The sequence below is a fragment of the Pantherophis guttatus genome, chromosome 1 (genome assembly GCF_059756535.1).
Source record: "Pantherophis guttatus breed Tessera chromosome 1, ASM5975653v1, whole genome shotgun sequence".
NCBI classification, from domain to species: Eukaryota; Metazoa; Chordata; class Lepidosauria; order Squamata; family Colubridae; genus Pantherophis; species Pantherophis guttatus.
In genome coordinates, this window is record NC_142063.1 from 13,409,390 (window position 1) to 13,430,148 (window position 20,759).

At 47.6% G+C, this 20,759-nt stretch overlaps 1 protein-coding gene across 2 annotated transcripts in view; it reads right to left on the reverse strand.

Annotated features, from left to right (window-relative positions):
• Positions 1-4,044: 4,044 nt before the first annotated feature.
• Positions 4,045-20,759, reverse strand: part of SBNO2 (strawberry notch homolog 2) — a 162,178-nt gene continuing 145,463 nt past the window's right edge. For both annotated transcript variants that reach the window (XM_087873738.1, XM_087873691.1), the window contains exons 24-32: positions 18,486-18,594; positions 15,197-15,271; positions 13,081-13,224; positions 11,384-11,478; positions 10,053-10,145; positions 8,449-8,580; positions 8,271-8,347; positions 6,275-6,465; positions 4,045-4,740 (exon numbers count right to left, since the gene is read on the reverse strand). In XM_087873738.1, the coding sequence (XP_087729864.1) occupies positions 4,139-4,740; positions 6,275-6,465; positions 8,271-8,347; positions 8,449-8,580; positions 10,053-10,145; positions 11,384-11,478; positions 13,081-13,224; positions 15,197-15,271; positions 18,486-18,594 (1,518 nt within the window). In that variant the 3' untranslated portion in view covers positions 4,045-4,138. The remainder of the gene's footprint in view (positions 4,741-6,274; positions 6,466-8,270; positions 8,348-8,448; positions 8,581-10,052; positions 10,146-11,383; positions 11,479-13,080; positions 13,225-15,196; positions 15,272-18,485; positions 18,595-20,759) is intronic.

Genomic DNA, 20,759 nt, shown 5'->3' on the forward strand with positions numbered 1-20,759 from the left:
AGATCCGACAGTCGCCTCCCCTGCAGTCAGATGACCGGATTTCATTCGCATTTGAGGCCATTTGCAGTCTTGCGATCATGTGACTGTGTTTTGCTGAGGGGAAAAATCGGTTTTCGGCAAAGCTAGGCCCATAGAAGATCGTTGGTTTGCTTTATGACTGTTACACTCACTTAATGACCACGGTGGCCACTTTAGGACCGTTGCGTTCGCTTAATGACCACTGGCAAAAAAAAAACAAAAAAAAAAAAGCTCGTAAAATCAGGATGTTCACACACTGACCCATTTTATGACTGACACGATTTACAACCATGATGGGAAAAGCTCCATTGTGGTCGTAAAATCGAAGGCTATCTGTAGTGAAATGTGTGATTAAGTTTGCCCCAGATGAAAACCATGTTCCTTTTGGGGCAGATTTATGCCGATTTTGGAGAAAGCGAGGAAAATCTGGAACTCTTTGCATTGCAAAGAGGAGTTTGGGACGATATCCAATAATTTAGGAAACTTGTACGAAGTTTTAATGCCAAGGATGGAAGAGAATTTGGTCTGGTAAGTAGCAGCAGCAGCAGCTTTGAGTCCAAAAAAAAAAGGAAAATATTTGCAGCAGAAACAGACAAAGGAGTCCTTAAGATTTTTAGGGCAGCCTGCCAGCTATTGAGAAGCATCTCACATTCCCACAGGTGTGGGGTTTTTTTTGCTGTGATAGTTAGTCCCCACACCTCTGGGGAAGGGAAGGGCACCTAGGCAGGGAAGGACATCCCGGCACAGAGGTGTGCAATTGCGGCACATTTATGCCCTGTGGACTTCATCTCCCAGAATTCCTGAGCCAGCCATGTATCCCAGCGGTCATGTGATCAGGAATTCTGGGAGTTGAAGTCCACAAGGCGTACAGTGGACGTCGTTGCAAACTCCTAGACTAGAGCGACACGCTGAGGAATTGGCACTACTGGAACAAACTACTTTCGTACCAAAACACAAGAGGAATTTCAACACTGGGTATGTGCCTTTTAAAATAAAAATCTTTCGTATAGGACCATAATAAGCCATCACTTTTGGAGCTAACAAGCTCTGCAATGTTATACCCTGAATTTTGAAATGGGGAGCAAGCTGGTTTAGCCATGAAGTGAACCGGGCTGCCTTAAGCTGCTTCCACCTCTGCCCACCCACCTACCGATTTTCCTGCCTTCATAGGATGAGGCTGAAAGCCAGGAGATTCGGCCTTTGCTCTCTTGAGCAACTCGGCAACGGGGAAGAGTTAAAAAAAAAAAGCAAAAAAACTAGAGGGGCTGGAAGAAAAAAGTGTGGGAGATTAAACATCAGACCACTTTCAATTGCCATTTCTCACAAGCAAGAAAACTCAAAAAGTGGTGCCTTTAAAAAAAATCTCAGCCTTTGCAAATGGGGTGGAGTGGAAACATGTTTTCCTAAATTTTACCAGGGCAGGGGAAAAAAAGAGAACAGTTAATTCCCACTGCTCCTTTTTACGAACTTTCTTGCCACAGTTGTTAAGTGAATCGCTGCGGTTGTTAAATTAGCAACCTGGTTGTTAAGTGAATTTGGCTTCCCCGCTGACTTCTGCTGGTCACAAAAGGGGATCACGTAATTCCCAAGATGCTGAAACTGTCATAAAAAGAGCCAGTTGCCAATCATCTCAAATCTGATCATCACATGACCTGCGGGTTATGCTGCTGCATCGTTAAGGGTGACAAACGGACTCATAAGTTACTTTTTTCACTGAGCGAATGGTTGTAAGGCGAGGACTACCTGCATAACTGGAAGGAAAACAGAAATATTTGACTTTGGGGAGCTGAATTCCAGAGTGTTTCTCAACCCCCTTTATCTGGCTAAATACAGGTGGTCCTCGACTTATGACCACAACAGAGCCCAAAATTTCCGCTGCTAAGTGAGACATCTGTTAAGTGAGTTTTGCCCCATTTTACGACCTTCCTTGCCACGGTCGTTACATGAATCACCGCAATTGATAAAGTTAGTAACCCGGCTGTTAAGCGAATCTGGCTTCTCCGTTAACTTTGCTGGTTAGAAGGTCGCAAAAGGGGATCACATGACCCCCCCAAGGACACTGCAACAGTCATAAATACGAGTCAGTTGCCAAGCGTCCAAATTTTGATCACATGATCGTGCGGGATGCTAGAGGTTATAACTGTGAAAAAAACAGTGATCAGTCCCTTTTTTCAGTGCTGTTCATTGAACGGTCATTAAATGAACTGTTGTAAGTCGAGGACTATCTGTGTCGCCTTCTCAAGTTGGGCTTATTAAAACCATAATTGAACCCCCTCCTTCGTTTTAAGCACTTGGTGTTGAGCTCTGGGATTGTCACACCTCACTGCTCCCCTTCAATAAAAAATAAAGACTTTTTAAAAGAGGGGTTGGGCTACACAAAATGCACAGACACACTTTCTCGAGCCTTGGAACCCCAAAAAAAGGTTTGACCTCAAAAAGGGGCGCATGATTTCAACGCTCCTTCTAGGCACATGGGAACGGGTGAGGAGAAACCCCACTGGGTGTCTTCAGCTCTAGATTTGATTTATAAATCTCTCCCCCCACCCCACCCCCCAATAAATACATGGCGCATTGAAAACTGGCTTTCTGTGAGAATCAGAAACTTTCAAGGCCCACCACCCAGCAGAGCAGTGACGTAGTCCTTGACTTACGACCACAGGGCATCCGTCACTAAAGCAAAGAGGTCATTCAGTGAGTCGCTCCTGATTTGACCACCCCCTGGGAAGGGTTGCACATGGCAAAAGCGCCCAAGGCTTGAAAAACAGGGGCCGGTTGCCAAAAAGGATCAGATCCCAAACGTGTGACTGGTAAACGAATGGTCGCAGATCGAGGACCCCCTGGAGCTGAGAATCTACCGCTAATCTGATTGTGCAACATTTTCCATTTGTGCAAAATTTAAAAAAAATTAAAAAAAAAATCAAACCAAGGACTTTGAGAAAGTTTCCCCACCCCCCCACCTCCCTTTGGACCGTCACTTGACTTCTTTTGACAAATCAGGTACAAGGGATACAGGCAGTCCTCGGCTTACGACCACAGCGGAGCCCCAAACCTCTGCCGCGAAAGTGAAAACTTTTTGTTAAGTGAGTTTGCTGACCTTCTGCGACCTTTCTTGCCACAGTTGTTAACTGAATCAAAGCAGTTTGTTAAATGAGTCAAACTGTGGTTAAAGGGAAATCTGGGTTTGCCCCCCCCACACACACTGACTTTGCTTCGTCAGAAGGTCGCAAAAGGGGATCACGCGTGACACCCCCGGGACACTGCAACCGTCATAAATAGGAGTCAACAGCCAAGGGCCTGAATTTTGATCCCAGGACCGTGGGACTGGATACAACGGTCGTAAGTGTGAAAAACGGAAAAACGGTCCTAAGTCACTTTTTTCAGTGTCATTGTAACTTGGAAATGGTCAATAAAAGAAGTGTTGTAAGTCAAGGACTACCTGTACACGTGTGGGTATCTATGCCTGAATATATATATATATACACTGTGTGTGTGTGTGTGTGTGTGTTTGTGTGTGTATATATATATATATATATATATACACATATACAAACACACACACACACACACATGTATGTATACATACATACATATATTCATTCATACATCCGTTCTATGATTCTCACTTTCCAAAGTCAGTAGTTTTTTTTGCTGGGTAGCCCAGAAACACAAAAGTTTGGGGCTGAGAAGCGACAGGCGGATAACGAAGCCGGCAAGCAGCCGTTTTTCTAAAGTGCCCAATTCCCCCAGTTATGTCGGCATTATTGCCCCCCCATTTATCCTCTCCCAGAACCCCCCTTTGTACATATCTCTCTATACATACATATAAAAAAATTAGTACAGGCTTGACTGTATATTATATATAAATAAACTTTGTTTCTGTTAACTAGACGCAGGGGTCTCCAACCTTGGCAACTTTGAGACTTGTGGACTTCAACTCCCAGAGTTCCTCAGCCAGCTTTGCTGGCTGAGGGACTCTAGGAGTTGAAGTCCACAAGTCTCAAAGTTGCCAAGGTTGGAGACCCCTGAACTAGATTTCTCTCCGCCCACCCCTTTTGTTTTTTTGAAGTGGTCCGTTCCAACCCAGGATTAAAAACATCCCACGCCCCACCCCACCCCCAACTCAGCTGGCATCGAAGAGGTTGGAGAGGGGCCCGCTGAACTGGATGACACTCTGGCGCTCCTGCTCGCTGTTCTCGCCCCCCAAACCGTGAGGGTTCAGCATCATCTCCTCCAAGAGTTCTCGGAAGTTCAGGCTGGCCGGGGAGAAACTGTCCGCCAGGGGGAGAGGGAGGGCTGGCGTCGGGGCCATGGGTTCGTGCTGGGAAGGGGAGCCGCTGAGCGCCAGGCTGCCCACCAACCCCGTGCTGTCGTAGGGAGGGTGGAAGTTGAACTGGGAGGGGGCCGGGGGCAGCGGGGGGTGCATAGCAGGAGGAGGAGGAGGAGGAGGAGGAGGAGATGGGTGCGTCCAGAAGTCCGGAAGGCCTTCCGCGGATGGGCTGGTCAGGTCCCAGACCTCGTCCTGCGTCAAGGAAGAGTGCTGGGCAGAGAGAAATCCTGCAGGCTGGCTAAAGTCCAGCGGTGGGATGACCTGCGAGTAGGGCTGGCTGGGCACGACGGCGGCCCTCATGGCTTGAATCTGCTTCTGTTTCAGTTTGACGTTCTCGTCCATCTGCTTCAGCTCCTTCAGCACCTGATGGACGCAATTCTCCGGTATCTTGATCCCTGCAGAAGGGATAAAAACGTACCGAGTCAATTTTCGGCAGGAGGCGAGACCGCTCCAACCCCGCTCGCCCACCTCCGCGGGACCCCAACGATGAGGACGTAATCGTGGCTTAGATTCCCGTGACCTCGATGGGAGGATGAGGCTCCCAGGATCCGGGTTACAGAGAAAGGAAGGGAAGTCGGTCAATGAGGAATGAGGGGAGAACATGGGAAAAACAGATGGTCTTCAATTTACAACTGTTTAGTTGTAACTTACAATCGTTTCGTGCCTGTTCGAAGTTATAAGGGCACTGAAAATGAAAAATGACTTACAGCCATATTTAAGTCTTGTTTAAGTCTTGTAGTAGTTTGTTTCCCAGGTAGTCCTCAACTTACCACCACAATTTCTGAGGCGAAGTGAGAACTTTGTTAAGTGAGTTTTTGCTCCATTTTTCAACCTTTCTTGCCACGGTTGTTAACTGAATCACTGCAGTTAAGCTAGTCACACGGTTGTTAAGTGAATCTGGCTTCCCCATTGACTTTGCTGGTCAGAAGGGCGCAAAAGGGGATCCCGTGACCCCGGGACATTGCAATCGTCATAAATATGAGTCAGTTGCCAAGTGTCTGAATTCTGAGCATGTGACAATGGGGATGCTGCAAGTGTGAACAATGGCCATAAATCACTTTTTTCAGTGCCCTTGTAACTTCCAACAGTCATTTCATTTCATTTATTGGATTTCTATACCGCCCTACTCCCGAAGGACTCAGGGAATAAAACACATAAATACAAAATTTAAAAACAGAATAAAACCGAATTAAACAATTTGGCCGAGACAAATTTAAAACACCCAGTAATTTTAAAAACAAATTAAAATTTACATTTTAAAGGGGAAAGATTTAGGCCAGGCCAGCTTGATGGAATAAAAAAGTCTTGAGAGCGCGACGGAAGGTACGCAGATCTAGGATCCTCCGTATCTCTGGGGGGAGCTCGTTCCAGATAGTAGGTGCCCCCACAGAGAAGGCTCTCCCCCTGGGGGCCGCCAGTCGACATTGTTTGGCCGACGGCACCCGGAGGAGCCCCTCTCTATGAGACCGTACCGGCCGGTGGGAGGCTATTGGTGGTTGCAGGCGGTCCTGTAAATAACCAGGTCCTAAGCCATGGAGTGCTCTAAAGGTGATAACCAAAACCTTGAAGCGCACCCGGAAGACCACTGGGAGCCAGTGCAGCTCGCGCAGGAGAGGTGTTACATGGGAGCGCCACGTCGCTCCCATAACCACCCGCACGGCCGCACTCTGCGCCAGTTGGAGCCTCCGAGTGCTCCTCAAGGGGAGCCCCATGTAATTCATGTTCATGTCACTAAATGAACTGTTGGTAAGGCTGTTTTTGCTGTTAATTGGCTGCTCTCTTTTCCATCCCTTTCTCTGCCTCCCCGCCATCTCTCAACCTGGTTTCCATGGCCTTTAGGGGCCCCCTTCCAAATCTGGCAATTGATTGTCAGGATCTGGGATGGAGGCGATGCCACTCTTTTTGCCCCAGCTTCGGTTGGCCACTCACCAACTTGCTTTTTCTTCTCTTTGGTCTTGAGGCGGACGATCTGCAGGTAGCTGGTGTTGGTGATGTTAGACATGATGCTAGCGATTTTGGTCCAGACACGCAAGAGGGCCCCGCAAAGCATGTAATAGTGGCGTAAACGCGTGCCTTGGAAACATTCCTTTCCTTCCTGGACAACCTTGCAGTTCCTGTTCCTGGGGGTGGGTGGGTGTTATTAATAGGGAAGGTTGGGGGATGTGTGGGGGGGGGGAAGAAAAGGAAACACAAGAAAGAAAACACACTGTCAGGTGCAAAAATTCACGTCCGTAGGTGAATCTGCAATTAAACTGATTTATTCGCACAAGAATCTTCTCAACTTAAGAGTTGGCACCTGCTTAGAGTTAAGTAAGAGTCAACAGCACTCAAGGAGGGGTTGGGCTTAGTTCGTTTCTGGCTATGCAGGGATTCTAGGCTGATCCCTCTTTTCACGCCGCCTCCCTCATCGTGCGGCTACGCTGAATGGGTGGCTGTATCGAAAAAGACGCTGCTTTCTTCCTGCTCTCCTTCCCTTCTGTTGTGGCCGGCCCCTCCAGCAGCTGAATCAGAGGAGGAGGAGGAAGAGGCGTGGGAGTCAGGGCCAGCATCAAGGCAACCTGAGAGCTCAGAGGGGGGAGAGAGAAGGGAGCTGGCAGAGAGAGAGAGAGACAGAGGCGGTACCTGGGCCATCTGTCAGCCCTCAGATGGAGAGTCAACAGCCCCCAGGTCTGGAGGTGGCTGATGAGGAAGAGGAGGAACAGCTGGGTCCAGTGCCTGACGTGCAGATGTGCAGAAAGCAGAGGAGAGGAGAGCAGTGGAAATCTATGGGCCGGTCCTTGGGACCAAAGAACCACCACTACTAGTGAAGCCCCACCCTAGGTCTGGGGATAAAAGGCAGGGGGCGGAGATGAATAGATGTGGCAGACAACCATCCATCTCCCTGCTGGACAGACTTGTTAGCCTGTGGTGAGAAACTTTTTGCCGGGGCTGCTGGCGCTCCTAATAAAGGAATCATTGATTTAAGTACAGAGGGTTTGTCGTGATTGGGGATCTGGGTCAGAACACGTTTCCTTCACCCCCTGAGCTCTGCAGATCTTTGCAAGGTAAGTGAGCAGTTGTGAGGAGCAGAGGATGCCGAAGTGGCTGTGGGGACACCAAGGGGTCAGAAGTGGAGTACGTGTTATCATGAGGGGGGTGGGCTTGGGAGGCCCAAGGCACGCATCCCCAAGGCACCCCGTGCACACTTCACACTCCATGTATTCGTTTAACGAATGCATTGGAGGTCTGCTGGGCCTGGTGGCTCAGCAGACTGATAGCATTGTGATTAACACCAGCTGTCTGCAATTACTGCAAGTTCGAATCTCCCCAGCCTCAAGGTTGACTCAGCCTTCCATCCTTTCTAAGGTAGGTAAATTGAGGACCCAGTTTGTGGGGGCAATAAACTGACTTTGTATAAAATATACAAAAGGATGAAGGTTATTGCTTAACGCATTGTAAGCCGCCCTGAGTCTCCGGAGAAGGGCGGCATATAAATCAAATTTAAAAAAAGAGATGATATGGGGCAGTCGTTAACGACGTGGCTCATTTAACATTCATCTTGACTTCCCACAATAATGGGCAGGTTCCATTGCTGTCATAACGGGAGGATTTCCTGTATATGCTAGTTGCCAAGCCGCCTATTTTGGTTGTCACCGCAGGGACACTGGGATGGTTTAAATCATTTTTTTTCCAGCACTGTTGTAATTTTGAATTCATTCATTAACTAACTAACTAATTAATTAAAATAAGCAAAGGGTCGGACATTGAGGACTATCTGTAAACATTATGACTCTATCAACACCGTCATCAGAAGGGCGTCCACCCTGGCCTAACAATCTGGCAACGGGCACCTCTGCCTGTCTTCTTCATTGTCCCTCTAAGAAACTAGAATGCCTGTGTTTTCTCGATGTTTCTGTCTTTGGAGCAACCCTTGAAGGTGACTTACCATACGGCGTGGTTGCAGTGCTTCAGGGAGAAGTCGTAACTGCTCTCCCAGTGGGGCTGAGCATCCGCTGGCGACACCTGCAGGAAAGACCAGCGAGAAGGAACCGTCAAGGATTGGCGGAGGAGAAAAAAAAATGGATCTGGGGTCAGAACCGCCACGGCTTCATCCTGGGCCTTACCGGCTGGTACTTCTTAAAAAGGCTGTCCATGGTCTCCAGCTGGCTCTGCTTCCCGATGTTCGGCTTGTAGAGGGTGAAGTATTTCCCACGGGTCTGTTCGGCTAGGAGGCAAATGTATTTGTTGCCTCGAACCTGCAGGGGGGCAGAGCACTCAGAGTTAGTTTAGGGCAGAAGTCGGCAACCTGCGGCTCTGGAGCCGCATGTGGCTCTTTCATCCCTCTGCTGCGGCTCCCTGTCGCCAGTCAGCTCCACAATTGATAGGGCTTTCGGTTAGGATAGGTAGAGGAAAAAGGATGTCATGCTAGGAGGAGACACTATGGTGGGGGGAATCGGACTCCTGGTTGGCTACAGAATTAAATGGGGGGGCTTCCAGTTAGGGCCTTTGTGGCTCTTTGTGTGAAGTTTCCGAAAGATGCCCTAATTAATTCATGAGCCATGAGCCGAACTTCAAAAGAAATACAGTCAGGAGCTCCATTTCGGCAATATTCGGATGCAGTTAGAACTAATCCCACGTAGATTTACGTTCCCCTATGACCCTGTCTCTCCCCTCCTCTCTGGCCATGTCATAAATGACATTCTTCAGTTAACCACTTTGGCTGGCTGTGAAATCCAACACCCTCCTTCTGATTGCGGTCAGGAAGAATGTATGGAATGCACTTCAGTTAGGGAAATCAATCAGCTCTATCAGTTCTCCCTCCCTCCTGCTCATGGCAACTTGAAAGCTTTGCAAGTTGACATTTTGAGTGTTTAAGGTTGCCAACACCTGGTTTGGAGACTGGGGGAGAGAGAGTGGTGCTCCCCAAAACTAGGTACTGAAGATTAAGAACTTGGGAGTCACACATAGCTGAATGAGCTCAACACATGGACAATAAAAAGCTGGCATTGATCAGGTAATAGGTAACGGATAGCAAGTCTGAAGCAGTATCACCACACAATCCAAAGTGGTTTGAGGCAGAGAGTAAATAGTAGAATCTTCAGCTAAAGTAGAGGGAAGTGTTAAGAGGAGGTCAAGCTTAGAGTCCTTGCACTGCAGAAAATGGCATGGGCTTGACCTTCCCCACAATCCCTTAAATCTTATCTGATCGTTCCCAAGGGACGAGATTGTCTGGTGAGATTCTTGTAACATAGGTGACTAACAATAAAACTTCTGCTTGAGACTAATGGATAGCTCTACAGACAGAGCTCTGTAATTTAACACCAGCTGTCTGCAATTAAAGTAAGATCGAATCCCGCCAGGCTCAAGGTTGACTCAGCCTTCCATCCTTCCTAAGATAGGTAAATTGAGGACCCAGTTTGTGGGGGCAATAAGCTGACTTTGTATAAATATACAAAAGTATGAAGGCTATTGCTTAACGCATTGTAAGCCGCCCTGAGTCTCCGGAGAAGGGCGACATATAAATCAAATTTTTTTTAAAAAATGGGTATGGTATGGAATGGAATATTTGCCAGAATAACCTCCTTCTCCAAGCCCCTTAGCAGAATAACTAAGGGAAGATTTTCACTTCTGATCAAGATCCTTGCCAACCTCTCCCCTTGTGGAAAAACTATCACCCCAAAATTTCCATCAGACCCTGCCCCCCTCCATCCCCACCATTTTTTCTTACCTTGTGGGACAGGTAGAATCCATCATTAGGGCCCGTCAGATGAAGTGACTTCTCATAGGCCTCCTCCCACTTCAACCCTCTGTCCACGCTGATCTAAAGATGGGACCGAAATAAGCAAAGAAGCTGTTTAGAGTACAGGTAGCTTTTGACTCGTGGCCATTTCCCTAGCAAAATCACAACTGCACTTATAAATAATGATTTATGGCCGGTCATCGCACTTATAACTGGGGCAGCGTCCCCATGGTCATATGATCAAAATTTGGGCGCTTGGCAACCAGCATTGTATTTATCATTGTTGCAGCGTCCCAGGGCCAAGAAAGTTTAAAACAGTTATGAGAGATCTACGAAATTGTACGAAGCATGAGAAAACAGACAAGAGGCCTTCTTGGTTTCAGTTTGGAATACTTTTTTGTTATTGTGAGCTCAAAATATTTTGTCACTAGTGTTGTGGCCCGTCAGTGGAGCTGGTGACAGACTCAGACAGTGAGGAGGTTGGGGAAGAACATGGGCCAGTCCTGGAGTCTGGGGAAGTCTCTGATGAGTGCTCTGCGTCGGAGGCAGAGAGGGAGCCAGGGCCGTCCGACAGTTATCAGCTGCCTTCGGAGTCGGATCTCAGTGGGGCAGAAGAATAGCTGGAGCCTGTTCCCAGTGTGCGCATGCGCAGAGCTGCCAGGAGAAGGGAACAGCTAAGGAACAAGGGTCAACTCAGGAGTAAAGCCACAGGTGGACGGTGAATGGCCCCTCCCATAGGGAAGAAAGAGAAGCGAAAGGGGAGTTTGCAGGAGACAATTAGTTCAATTCATTAGAGTGAAGATCTGTTCCTGACTTCTTGTCAAGTAGTGTCTGCTACATCCTGGCGTTTAGAAGATATCGGCCTGGCAGCTCTCCAAGCCTGATAAAAGTCTGTAAGTTTTGAAATCTCATGAAAGACTGTTGGCCGGGAGTTTGCTGGAGAGGAATTCCCTTTAAACTAAATAAAAGAGGTTTTATCGGGACGAGGAGTCGGCTTCATGCTTTTGGGAAGCCTAGGTCAGTAGGCTTTGCATGTGGAACAGTGTTTCTCAACCTTAGCAATTCTAAGATATATGGACTTCAACTCCCAGAATTCCCCAGCCGGCCTTGCAAGGGAATTCTGGGAGTTGAAGTCCACACATCTTAGAATTGCTAAGGTTGAGAAGCACCGATGTAGAAGATTGCCGATCCAGTGGCATCTCCACTAGGCAAAGCTAGGAAAATTGCAGCCTGAGGCTTGTAAGAGGCAGCCAAGTCAGAAGAAGCAAAGGTGGACCATTACCAAAAAGAGGTTCGTGAACCCTCTTGCAAAGTCTTACCTTGTAAAAGACCACCTGGCCATCTTGTGGGTGGCCTGGCGTTAGGAAAATCTCTTTGCTCTCCTCGTAGATTTCATCAATGCCCGGAGCCAAGTCTGAGGAATGGAGAAGGCGGTGAGAATATGGAGGGTGATACCTCAGGTTGGATGGAGCTCATAAAAAAATATGCAGATGGGAATCTCTCCTAACTTTTCTCTCCCTCCCCCGACATGCGCATGTATGACCATTGTTGCATCTCCCCTTTCTTTGCCCAGTCTTGTAGTTGTGTAATGTTGCGGTGTAGGTGGGGCTGCAAATTCAAAAATTGAGAGTCCACCGCTTTTTGCCAAGTAATCTGATTTATGGGACATCACAAAATAGGCAAGGTTCAATTCAATTAAGAAGAGAGCTGGAAGAGACCTTGGAGGTCTTCTAGTCCATCCCTCTGCTCAAGCAGGAGACCCTATATCCGTGATGGCGAACCTATGGCACGTGTGCCACAGGTGGCACACGGAGCCATATTAGTGGGCACGCCAGCTCAGCTCTGGGGCACATGTGCACGCCGGCCAGCTGATTTTGGGGCCTTCTGGGCCCACCAGAAGTAGGGAAACAGGCTGTTTCCTGCCTCTGGAGGGCCTGGGGGGTGGGTGGGTGGGCAAGGCCCGTTTTTCTTTCTTACCTGGCTCCAGATCCTCTCCATTTATCTGGGAAGGGCGAAAACAGCCTTTCCCACTCCCTTGGAGGCCCTACGGAGGCTGAAAGGGCCCATTTCCTGACTCCTGGTGGGACAGGAAGTGACTTTTTTGCTGTCCCCAGCCTCCAGAGACTCCTAGAGAGGCTCCTCTCTAGGAGGGGGGGAAGGGGGTTGCGCACGCATGCGCATGTGCGCCGTGACCCTCCCCCGCCCCCACCCCCCTCCTGGCACGCGATGGCAAAAAGGTTAGTCATCACTGCCCTATATCATTTCAGACAGGTGGCTTTTCAGTCTTTTCTTGAAAACCTCCAGTGATGGAGCACCCACAACTTCTGGTGGCAAGCTGTTCCTCTGGTTATTTGTCCTCACTGTTAGGAAATTTCTCCTTAATTCCAGGTTGTTTCTCTCTTTGATTAGTTTCCATCCATTGCTTCTTGTCCTGCCCTCTGGTGCTTTGCAAAATAAATTGACCCCCTCTTCTTTGTGGCAGCCCCTCAAATACTGGAATATTGTTATCATGTCACCCCAGTCCTTCTTTTCTGTAGCCTAGCCGCACCCAAATCCTGCAACCGTTCTTCATAAGTTTTAGTCTCCAGGCCTTTAATGTAGAGTTATAATAATTACTAGGTGCTGGCCTAGAAACCAGGTGACTGAGTTCTAGTCTCACTTTAGGCATGAAAGCCAGCGAGGTGACTTTGGGCCAGTCATTCTCTGCAAGGCTGGCGGAGGGAATCATGGGATTTGAAGTCCACACTTCTTTAAGCAGCTAAGGTTGAAAAACGCTGTTCATAGAAACTCCCAGTTCTGACACAAGGCCCAAGAAGAATATTTTAAGTCTTTACCCAATACTTTCTGGATATGGAAAATTATTTTTTTCTTACTTTCTTACTTGACTGATCACCACGATGGGAAGGAAGGAAGACCGCGGACTCTCATTAAGTTACTAATTCATTTCATAATCTCTCTAACCAGGAGTACAATACGCCAGCGGGGGTTGCCAACTAGGGGTGAGCCTCCTGCTTACCCAGAATCCCCATGTCATATTTGCCATCTTTCTTGTCCCGCTCGATCAGGTAGTCGAAAGTGTCGTTGAAGTACTGGAAGAGCAGATTCTGTTTGTCAACCTCCAGGCCCAACATGCGATTTAGGAACTTGGTGATGGAACAGTCTGTGAGTGAAATAAACAAACAAACAGAGAAAAGGACGTCATGCGTTTAGTTCGTCTTGGACACCAGTTTCCTGACTCAGAAACAGTGGTGGTATTCAGCCGGTTCGGGCAAACTGGTAGTGGCAAACCGGTAGCGGTGACCTGCGGGTGGGCCCGGGCCAGCCCCGGCACTATGCCATCTATTTAGCCACATTTTCTAAGCTGCGCGAGCAGAGCAGGGGTGAAATGCTTCCGGTTCGGTAGCAATGGCGGCAGGTGGTTCGGAGAACCGGTAGCAAAAATCCCTGTGCCCCCCCCCATGCCCAGCTGAGCCGCGCGATCATCAGAGGCTGTTTTTTAATTTTTAAAAGCATTTTTTTAACAACCTCTTCCGCCCAAAAAAATGCTTTTAAAAGTTTTTTTTTAAAAAAAGCCTCTGATGATCGTGCGGCTCAGCTGGGATCATCAGAGCCTTTTAAAAGCATTTTTTCTACAACCTCTATGGCTGAAGCAACCGGTAAGATCCCACAGAGTCGGTCTCCTCCGGGTCCTGTCAGCTAAACAATGTCAGCTGGCAGGCCCGCGGGGGAAGGCCTTCTCTGTGGCTGCCCCGGCTCTCTGGAACCAATTACCTTCTGAGGTCCGGACCGCCCCCACCCTATTGGCCTTCCGGAAAGCGGTGAAGACCTGGCTCTTCTGGCAGGCCTGGGGCCGTTGATCTCGTTATAATGATCTTGCGAGACCCGTCCACGAATAGGAGTGCATGTGTTTTAACGTTTTTAAAGTTTTTAATGTTTTAATGTTTTTCTTTTTAACATTTTTTATGGGATTGTTCGCATTGTTTTATTCTTTGTTGTAAGCCACCCAGAGTCCCTTGGGAGTTGCGCAGCATAGAAATGTAAATAAATAAATAAATAAATAAATAAATAAATAAATAAATAAATAAATAAATAAATAAATAAATAAATAAATAAATAAATAAATAAATAAATAAATAATATGAGTCAGTTGCCAAGGGTCTGAATTTAGATCAAGTGACTGCAGGGATGCCGCAACGGTGGTAAATGTGAAAACGGGCCATAAGTCACTTTTTTCAGTGCCGTTGTTACTTTGAACGGACACTAAACGAACGGTTGTAAGTTGAGAACAATCTGTATCAGATGCCTAAACTAAGAGTAACGAAAGATGGAGCCTCTGAACAAAGGTTTGCCCTCCAAATTTGTGATCAACACTGCAATTGAGCTTGCAAGTCTTCTCACTCGAAGTCCTGTCCAAGTTTTGTTTCAAACCACGGGAGAACCGAAGAGTCAGAATTTTTTTTTTCTATTTATACGAAAGAGTTGAGTTGAGTTTCCACAAAGAACTGGAGATGATTTATAATCAAACGAAAGTTCATTATAATGTTCCCCTGACTCATACTGCAGGCTGAGGAGAACCATGAGCCATGTCTTCTGACCTAAGTTTCCCCAGCAGCATAAAGCCGAGTCCTTGTCCCAACAAAAAACCCTTTTATTTAATTTACAGTGAATTCCTCTCCAGCAAAGTCTTTCAAGATAACTCACAATTACCGACCTTTATCACGCTTAGAGAGTGGCCAGCAATGAACTAATTGTCTCCTGCAAACTCCACTCCCCCTTCGTTCCTCTTTTATTCCCTCTGGGAGGGGCCATTCATCATCCACCTGTGGCCTTACTCCTGAGTCGACCCTTATTCTTTAGCGGTTCCCTTCGTCTGGCAACTCTGTGCATGCGCACACTGGGAACAGGGTCCAGCTGTTCATCTGCCTCACTGATGTCCGACTCCAAAAGCAGCTGATAACTTGCATATGGCTCTGGCCCCTTCTCTGCCTCCGACGCAGAGCCCTCATCAGGACTGGCCCATGTTCCTCCCCAACCTCCTCACTGTTCAAATCCGCTGGCCACTGACGGGCCACAACACCGTGTAGAACAGAAGATAGGCGAGTAAACTGAGAGAAAGGGTGTGTGTAGCTTACCTTTCTCCATGGTCATGAAGCCGTATCGCATCTCCTTGCAAGAGATTCCCACGGAGAGGAGGGACTGCTTCATTTCTAAGAAAACCCGGAAATTTATTTTAACAGATGGAAAGCAGGTAAATCGATCAGACACATTGAATCGACTTCCCTGTGGATTAACTATAATGCAGTGCTTTTAAAAACGGCCTCACAACCCAAGCGAGGGTGTTCAATCAAGTCTCAATCAGAATCAGAATTGGAATAGAGCTGGAAGGGGCCTTGGAGGTCTTCTAGTCCAGCCCCCTGCTCAAGCCGGAGATCCTATAATCATTCTGAACAAATGGCTGTCCAGTCTTTTCTTAAAAGTCTCCAGTGCTCGATCACCCACAACTTTCTGGAGGCAAAGCTGTTCCTCTTGGTTAATTGTCCTTACTGTTAGGAAGTTTCTCCTGAATTGCAGGTTGTTTCTTTCCTTGATTAGTTCAATCAATTTTTATTTTATTTTTTATTTTGTTTCGAATTTATATACCGCACCTTCTCCCGAGGGACTCAGAGCGGTGTACAGCCAGATAAAAACATACAATACAAACATTAAAAAACAATTAAAGGGATATATATTAATTTGGCCCCAATTTAAAATAACAAACCAATTAAAAATATTTTACAAATATGTTAAAAAATATGTTAAGCCAGCCCGGCTTGCTGAAAAAAGAAAGTTTTAAGGGCACGGCGGAAGGCACCGAGGTCTTGGATTCTCCTTATCTCTGGGGGCAGCTGATTCCAGAGGGTAGGTGCCCCCACAGAGAAGGGCCTCCCCCTGGGGGTCACCAGCCTACATTGATTGGCTGATGGCACCCCGAGGAGGCCCTCTCTGTGGGAGCGCACGGGTCGGTGGGAGGTCATCCGTAGCAGCAGGCGGTCTCGAAGATAACTAGGTCCTATGCCACGGAGCGCTTTAAAGGTGGTAACCAACACCTTGAAGCGTACCCGGAAGACCACTGGGAGCCAGTGCAGCTCACGCAGGAGAGGTGTTATGTGGGAGCGCCATGCGGCTCCCGTGACTACCCACGCGGCCTCATTCTGGACCAGTTGGAGCCTCCGGGTGCTCTTCAAGGGGAGCCCCATGTAGAGAGCGTTGCAGTAGTCCAGGCGCGAGGTGACGAGGGCATGAGTGACTGTGCACAGGGAATCCCGATCAAGAAAGGGCCGCAAATTCAAGGATTCTGCAAGGGAACAGATGCCATTGGTTTGGGGAGCTAGGCTTGACTAACCCTCAGAGTTTCTAATTAACCATTTAACCACTGGAATCCTGAATTGCGTCTAGTAGTCCCCAAACTTCATGTATTTGTGTGGCTGAAATGGGAAGAAATTTTTTTGAGGGGGGTGGGGGGGAAATCACAGCTTATTGGCAGCAGAACCATCTTTCCCTACAAACAGAAACAAAATACATTTATTTGGGCTGCATGTATTCTAGCAAATAGTGGCCTCCAATTGCGAAATCCTCAGATACGGCATGGGATACAGAATGCAGGATAACAGGAGTTGGAAAGGACTTTGGAGGTCATCTAGTCCAACCCCCTACTCAAGCAGGAGACCCTATATCAGGGGTGAAACGCTCCCGGTTTGGACCGGCTCGGGCGAGTAGGTAGCGATGGTGGGGGGCAGTTCGGAGAACCGGTAGCAAAAATCCCTGCCCCTGCCCCCCCCCCATGCCCAGCTGAGCCGGGCGATCATCAGAGGCTTTTTTTTTTTTTACTTTTAAAAGCATTTTTTCTACAACCTCTTCCGACGAAAAAATGCTTTTAAAAGTAAAAAAAAAGCCTCTGATGATCGCGCAGCTCAGCTGGGATCCTCAGAAGCTTTTCAAAGCATTTTTTTCTGCAACCTCTTGGCTGAAGAGGTGGTAAAAAAATGCTTTCAAAAGGCTCTGACGATCCCAGCTGAGTTGCCTGATCGGCAGAGGGTTTTTAAAAAAACCCTCTGCCGATCAGGCAACTCAGCTGGGATCGTCAGAGCCTTTCGAAAGCATTTTTTTACATGGTTTTACATGTAAAAAATGGTTTTAAAAGTAAAAAAAAATTGGCCACGCCCACCCAGTCACATTACCCCCCCCAACTAAGCCACGCCCACAGAACCGGTAGTAACAAATTTTAGATTTCACCACTGCCCTGGCCTATGTGATTCCAGAGGCAAGTGGTTGTCCAATGTTAAAGCACCCACAACTTCTGGAGGCAAGCTGCTCCATTAATTGTTAAAGCTGCTGATTAATTGTTCTCTGTGTTAGGAAATTTCTCCTTAGTTTCAGGTTGCTTCTCTCCTTGATAGGTTTCCATTGCAATGACCTCTGAATTCCTTCTCCAAGGTTAAGTTTTTGATTCGATGGTGGGAATCTGCTGGATTTCGAACTGGGAACCATCCAGAAGCTTTATAAGCTTTATGGAAGAGCACTTGAAGGCTGTGGCCAGGGGGACTTTTTATCAAGTCTGATTCACCAGTTGCGCCCCTTTCTGGATCGGGACTTGTTAAATACGGTCACTCATGCTCTCGTTACTTCCCGCCTGGACTACTGCAATGCTCTATACATGGGGCTCCCCTTGAGGAGCACCCGGAGGCTCCAGCTGGTCCAGAATGTGGCCGTGCGGGTGGTTATGGGAACGGCATGGTGCTCCCATGTGACCCCCCCCCTCCTACGCGAACTGCACTGGCTCCCGGTGGTCTTCCAGGTGCGCTTCAAGGTTTTGGTTACCACCTTTAGAGCGCTCCATGGCATCGGACCGGGGTATTTACGAGACCCCCTTCTGCTACCAATAGCCTCTCACTGACCAATACGCTCCCATAGAGAGGGGCTTCTCAGGGTGCCATCGGCCAAACAGTGTCGATTCGCGGCCCCCAGGGGGAGAGCCTTCTCTGTGGGGGCACCTACCATCTGGAAGGAGCTCCCCTCCAGAGGTCCGGAGGATCCCGGATCTGCGCACATTTCGTCGTGCTCTCAAAACATTTTTATTTCAGCAGGCTGGCCTGGCCTAACTCTCCCTTTTAAATTTTTAAATCGTTTAATCTGTTTTACAAATTGGGTGTTTTAAATTTGTTTTCGGCCAAAATATTTAATAATTTTAATGGACTTTTAATGTTTGTATTATCTGTATTTTATCTTGGCTGTTCACCGCCCTGAGTCCCCCGGGAGTAGGGCGGTATATAAATTTGATAAATAAATAGATAAATAAATATAAGCTCACATCCTTCCCTGTAGCTAAAGATCAGCACTGTCCTTGTCTTTATTAACGTTGTAGTCCGCCCCCTCCTTGCTTACCACTGAAAAAAGCCGCATCTCCTTCTTGATAAATCTTTGGCACAGGGACTTTGCTCTCAGTCTGTTGGAAGATGGTGCGCAGGACTTTATCGAGGGCTCTGATTCCATACTGGAGAGAGGCAGAGAAAGGCATCAAAAATCTAGGCCCTACACAGGTAAAGAGCATCCTGGCTAGATGCGAGTCACATTAAGGAAATCAACCACGTCCCCTGCTCAGCCACCCTACGTTCCGTGGCATCCTTGGGGGGTCTCTGAGCCTAGTTGTTTGCTTGCAGGCGTTTCGTTACCCCGCTAGGTAACATCATCAGTGTAAGGGGAATGAGGGGTTTGCTACCTGCTTATAAATCAAGTGGTGGATTTATTTATTTATTTTATTTTATTAATCATATTTCTATGCCGCCCACTCTCCGAGGACTCTGGGCGGCTTACAACAATCGACAGTATACTAAATAGCATATTGCCCCCAACAATCTGGGTCCTCATTTTACCCACTTCGGAAGGATGGAAGGCTGAGTCAACCTTGAGCCGGTGAGATTTGATCTGCTGATCTGTTGAACTAGCAGTCAGCTGAAGTAGCTGCAGTACAGCACTCTAACCTACAGGTTGCTACAGGTTCGGTCCGGTTCTTGTGAACCAGTAGTTAACAGCGGTGGGAGGCTCCACCCACCTGCCCAGATGTCATCATTGACGCTCTGCGCATGCACAGAAGCTTCTGCGCAAGTTGCAGAAGCGCCGTGCGTAAGCGAAGTGAGCACGTGCCCGCCAGGGGTGGGTTTCACTTATGTTTGCTACCAGTTCACTCGTGCACACGCCGCTTCTGCGCATACGCAGATTGTATTTGATGATGTCCAGGCGGGTGGGCGGAGCCTCCAGCCACCCGCCGCTACCGGTAGCAACCCACCACTGGTGCGCGCACGCACGCACTCCCATTGCAAACCGGTAGCGAAGATAAGTGGAACCCACCCCTGTTATAAATACAGGTAGTCCTGGAGTTACGACCATAATGGAGTCCAAGATTTCTGTTGCTGAGCGAGACAGGTCTTAAGTGAGTTTTTGCCGGCATTTTACAACCGTTCTTGCCACCGTTGTTAAGTGAATCACTGCCGTTATTCAGTGAATTTGGATCCACCATTGGCTTGGCTTGTTAGAAGGTCACAGAAAACCAGGGGTGAAATGCTCCCGGTTCGGACCGGATCACCTGATCCAGTAGCGATGGCGGTGGGTGGTTCGGAGAACCAGTAGCAAAAATCCCTGCGGCCCCCCCCCCATCATGCTCAGCTGAGTCGCACGATCATCAGAGGCTTTTTTTTTTTTAACTTTTAAAAGCATTTTTTTTTACAACCTCTTCTAAACCTCTTTTAAAATGCTTTTAAAAGTAAAAAAAAAAGCCTCTGATGATCCCGCGGCTCAGCTGGGATCGTCAGAGGCTTTTAAAAGCATTTTTTTCTGCAACCTCTTGGCCGAAGAGGTGGTAAAAAAAATGCTTTGAAAAGTCTCTGACGATCCCAGCTGAGTTGCCTGATCAGCAGAGGCTTTTCAAAGCATTAGAAAAAATGCTTTGAAAAGCTTAAAAAAAGAAAAAAAAGTTGGCCATGCCCACCCAGTCACACTACCCTCCCCCCCACCAAGCCACGCCCACAGAACCTGTAATAACACATTTTACATTCCACCCCTGCAGAAAAGGATCATGTCCCAGACCCTGGGACTGTCATAATTATGAATCAGTTGCCAAGTGGCTGGATTCTGATCACGTGGCCGTGGGGATGATGCAACAGTCATAAGTGTGAAAAATGGTAATAAGTCACTTTTTTTACTGCCATTCTAACTTCGAACAGTCACTCAATGCACTGTTATAAGACAAGGACTGTCTCTAGTAGCTTTCCCTGCCAATTTTGGTGGAGATGTGCAAGCTAATACAGAGATTCCTTGACTTACAACCGTTTCTTTAGTGACTGAGGTGGCAATGAAAAAAGTGATTTACAACCGTTCCTTGCACTTACAACCACTGCAGCATCCATGCAGTCACATGATCAAAATTTGGGTGCATGGCAAAGAGCATGCATTTATGACCGTTGCAGCTTCCCAGGGTCATACAATGGCCATTTGTGAACTTCCCAGCCAGCTTTCCGAAAAATAAAATCAAAGGAGGAAGCCGGTTTCGCTTAATGACCGCACGAATCCCTTAACAACTAATTTATGACTGTAATTTTGTTACTTGTATCCTTACGATTTATATTGATATTGTTTCCTGATTGCTTATTTGTACCCTATGAC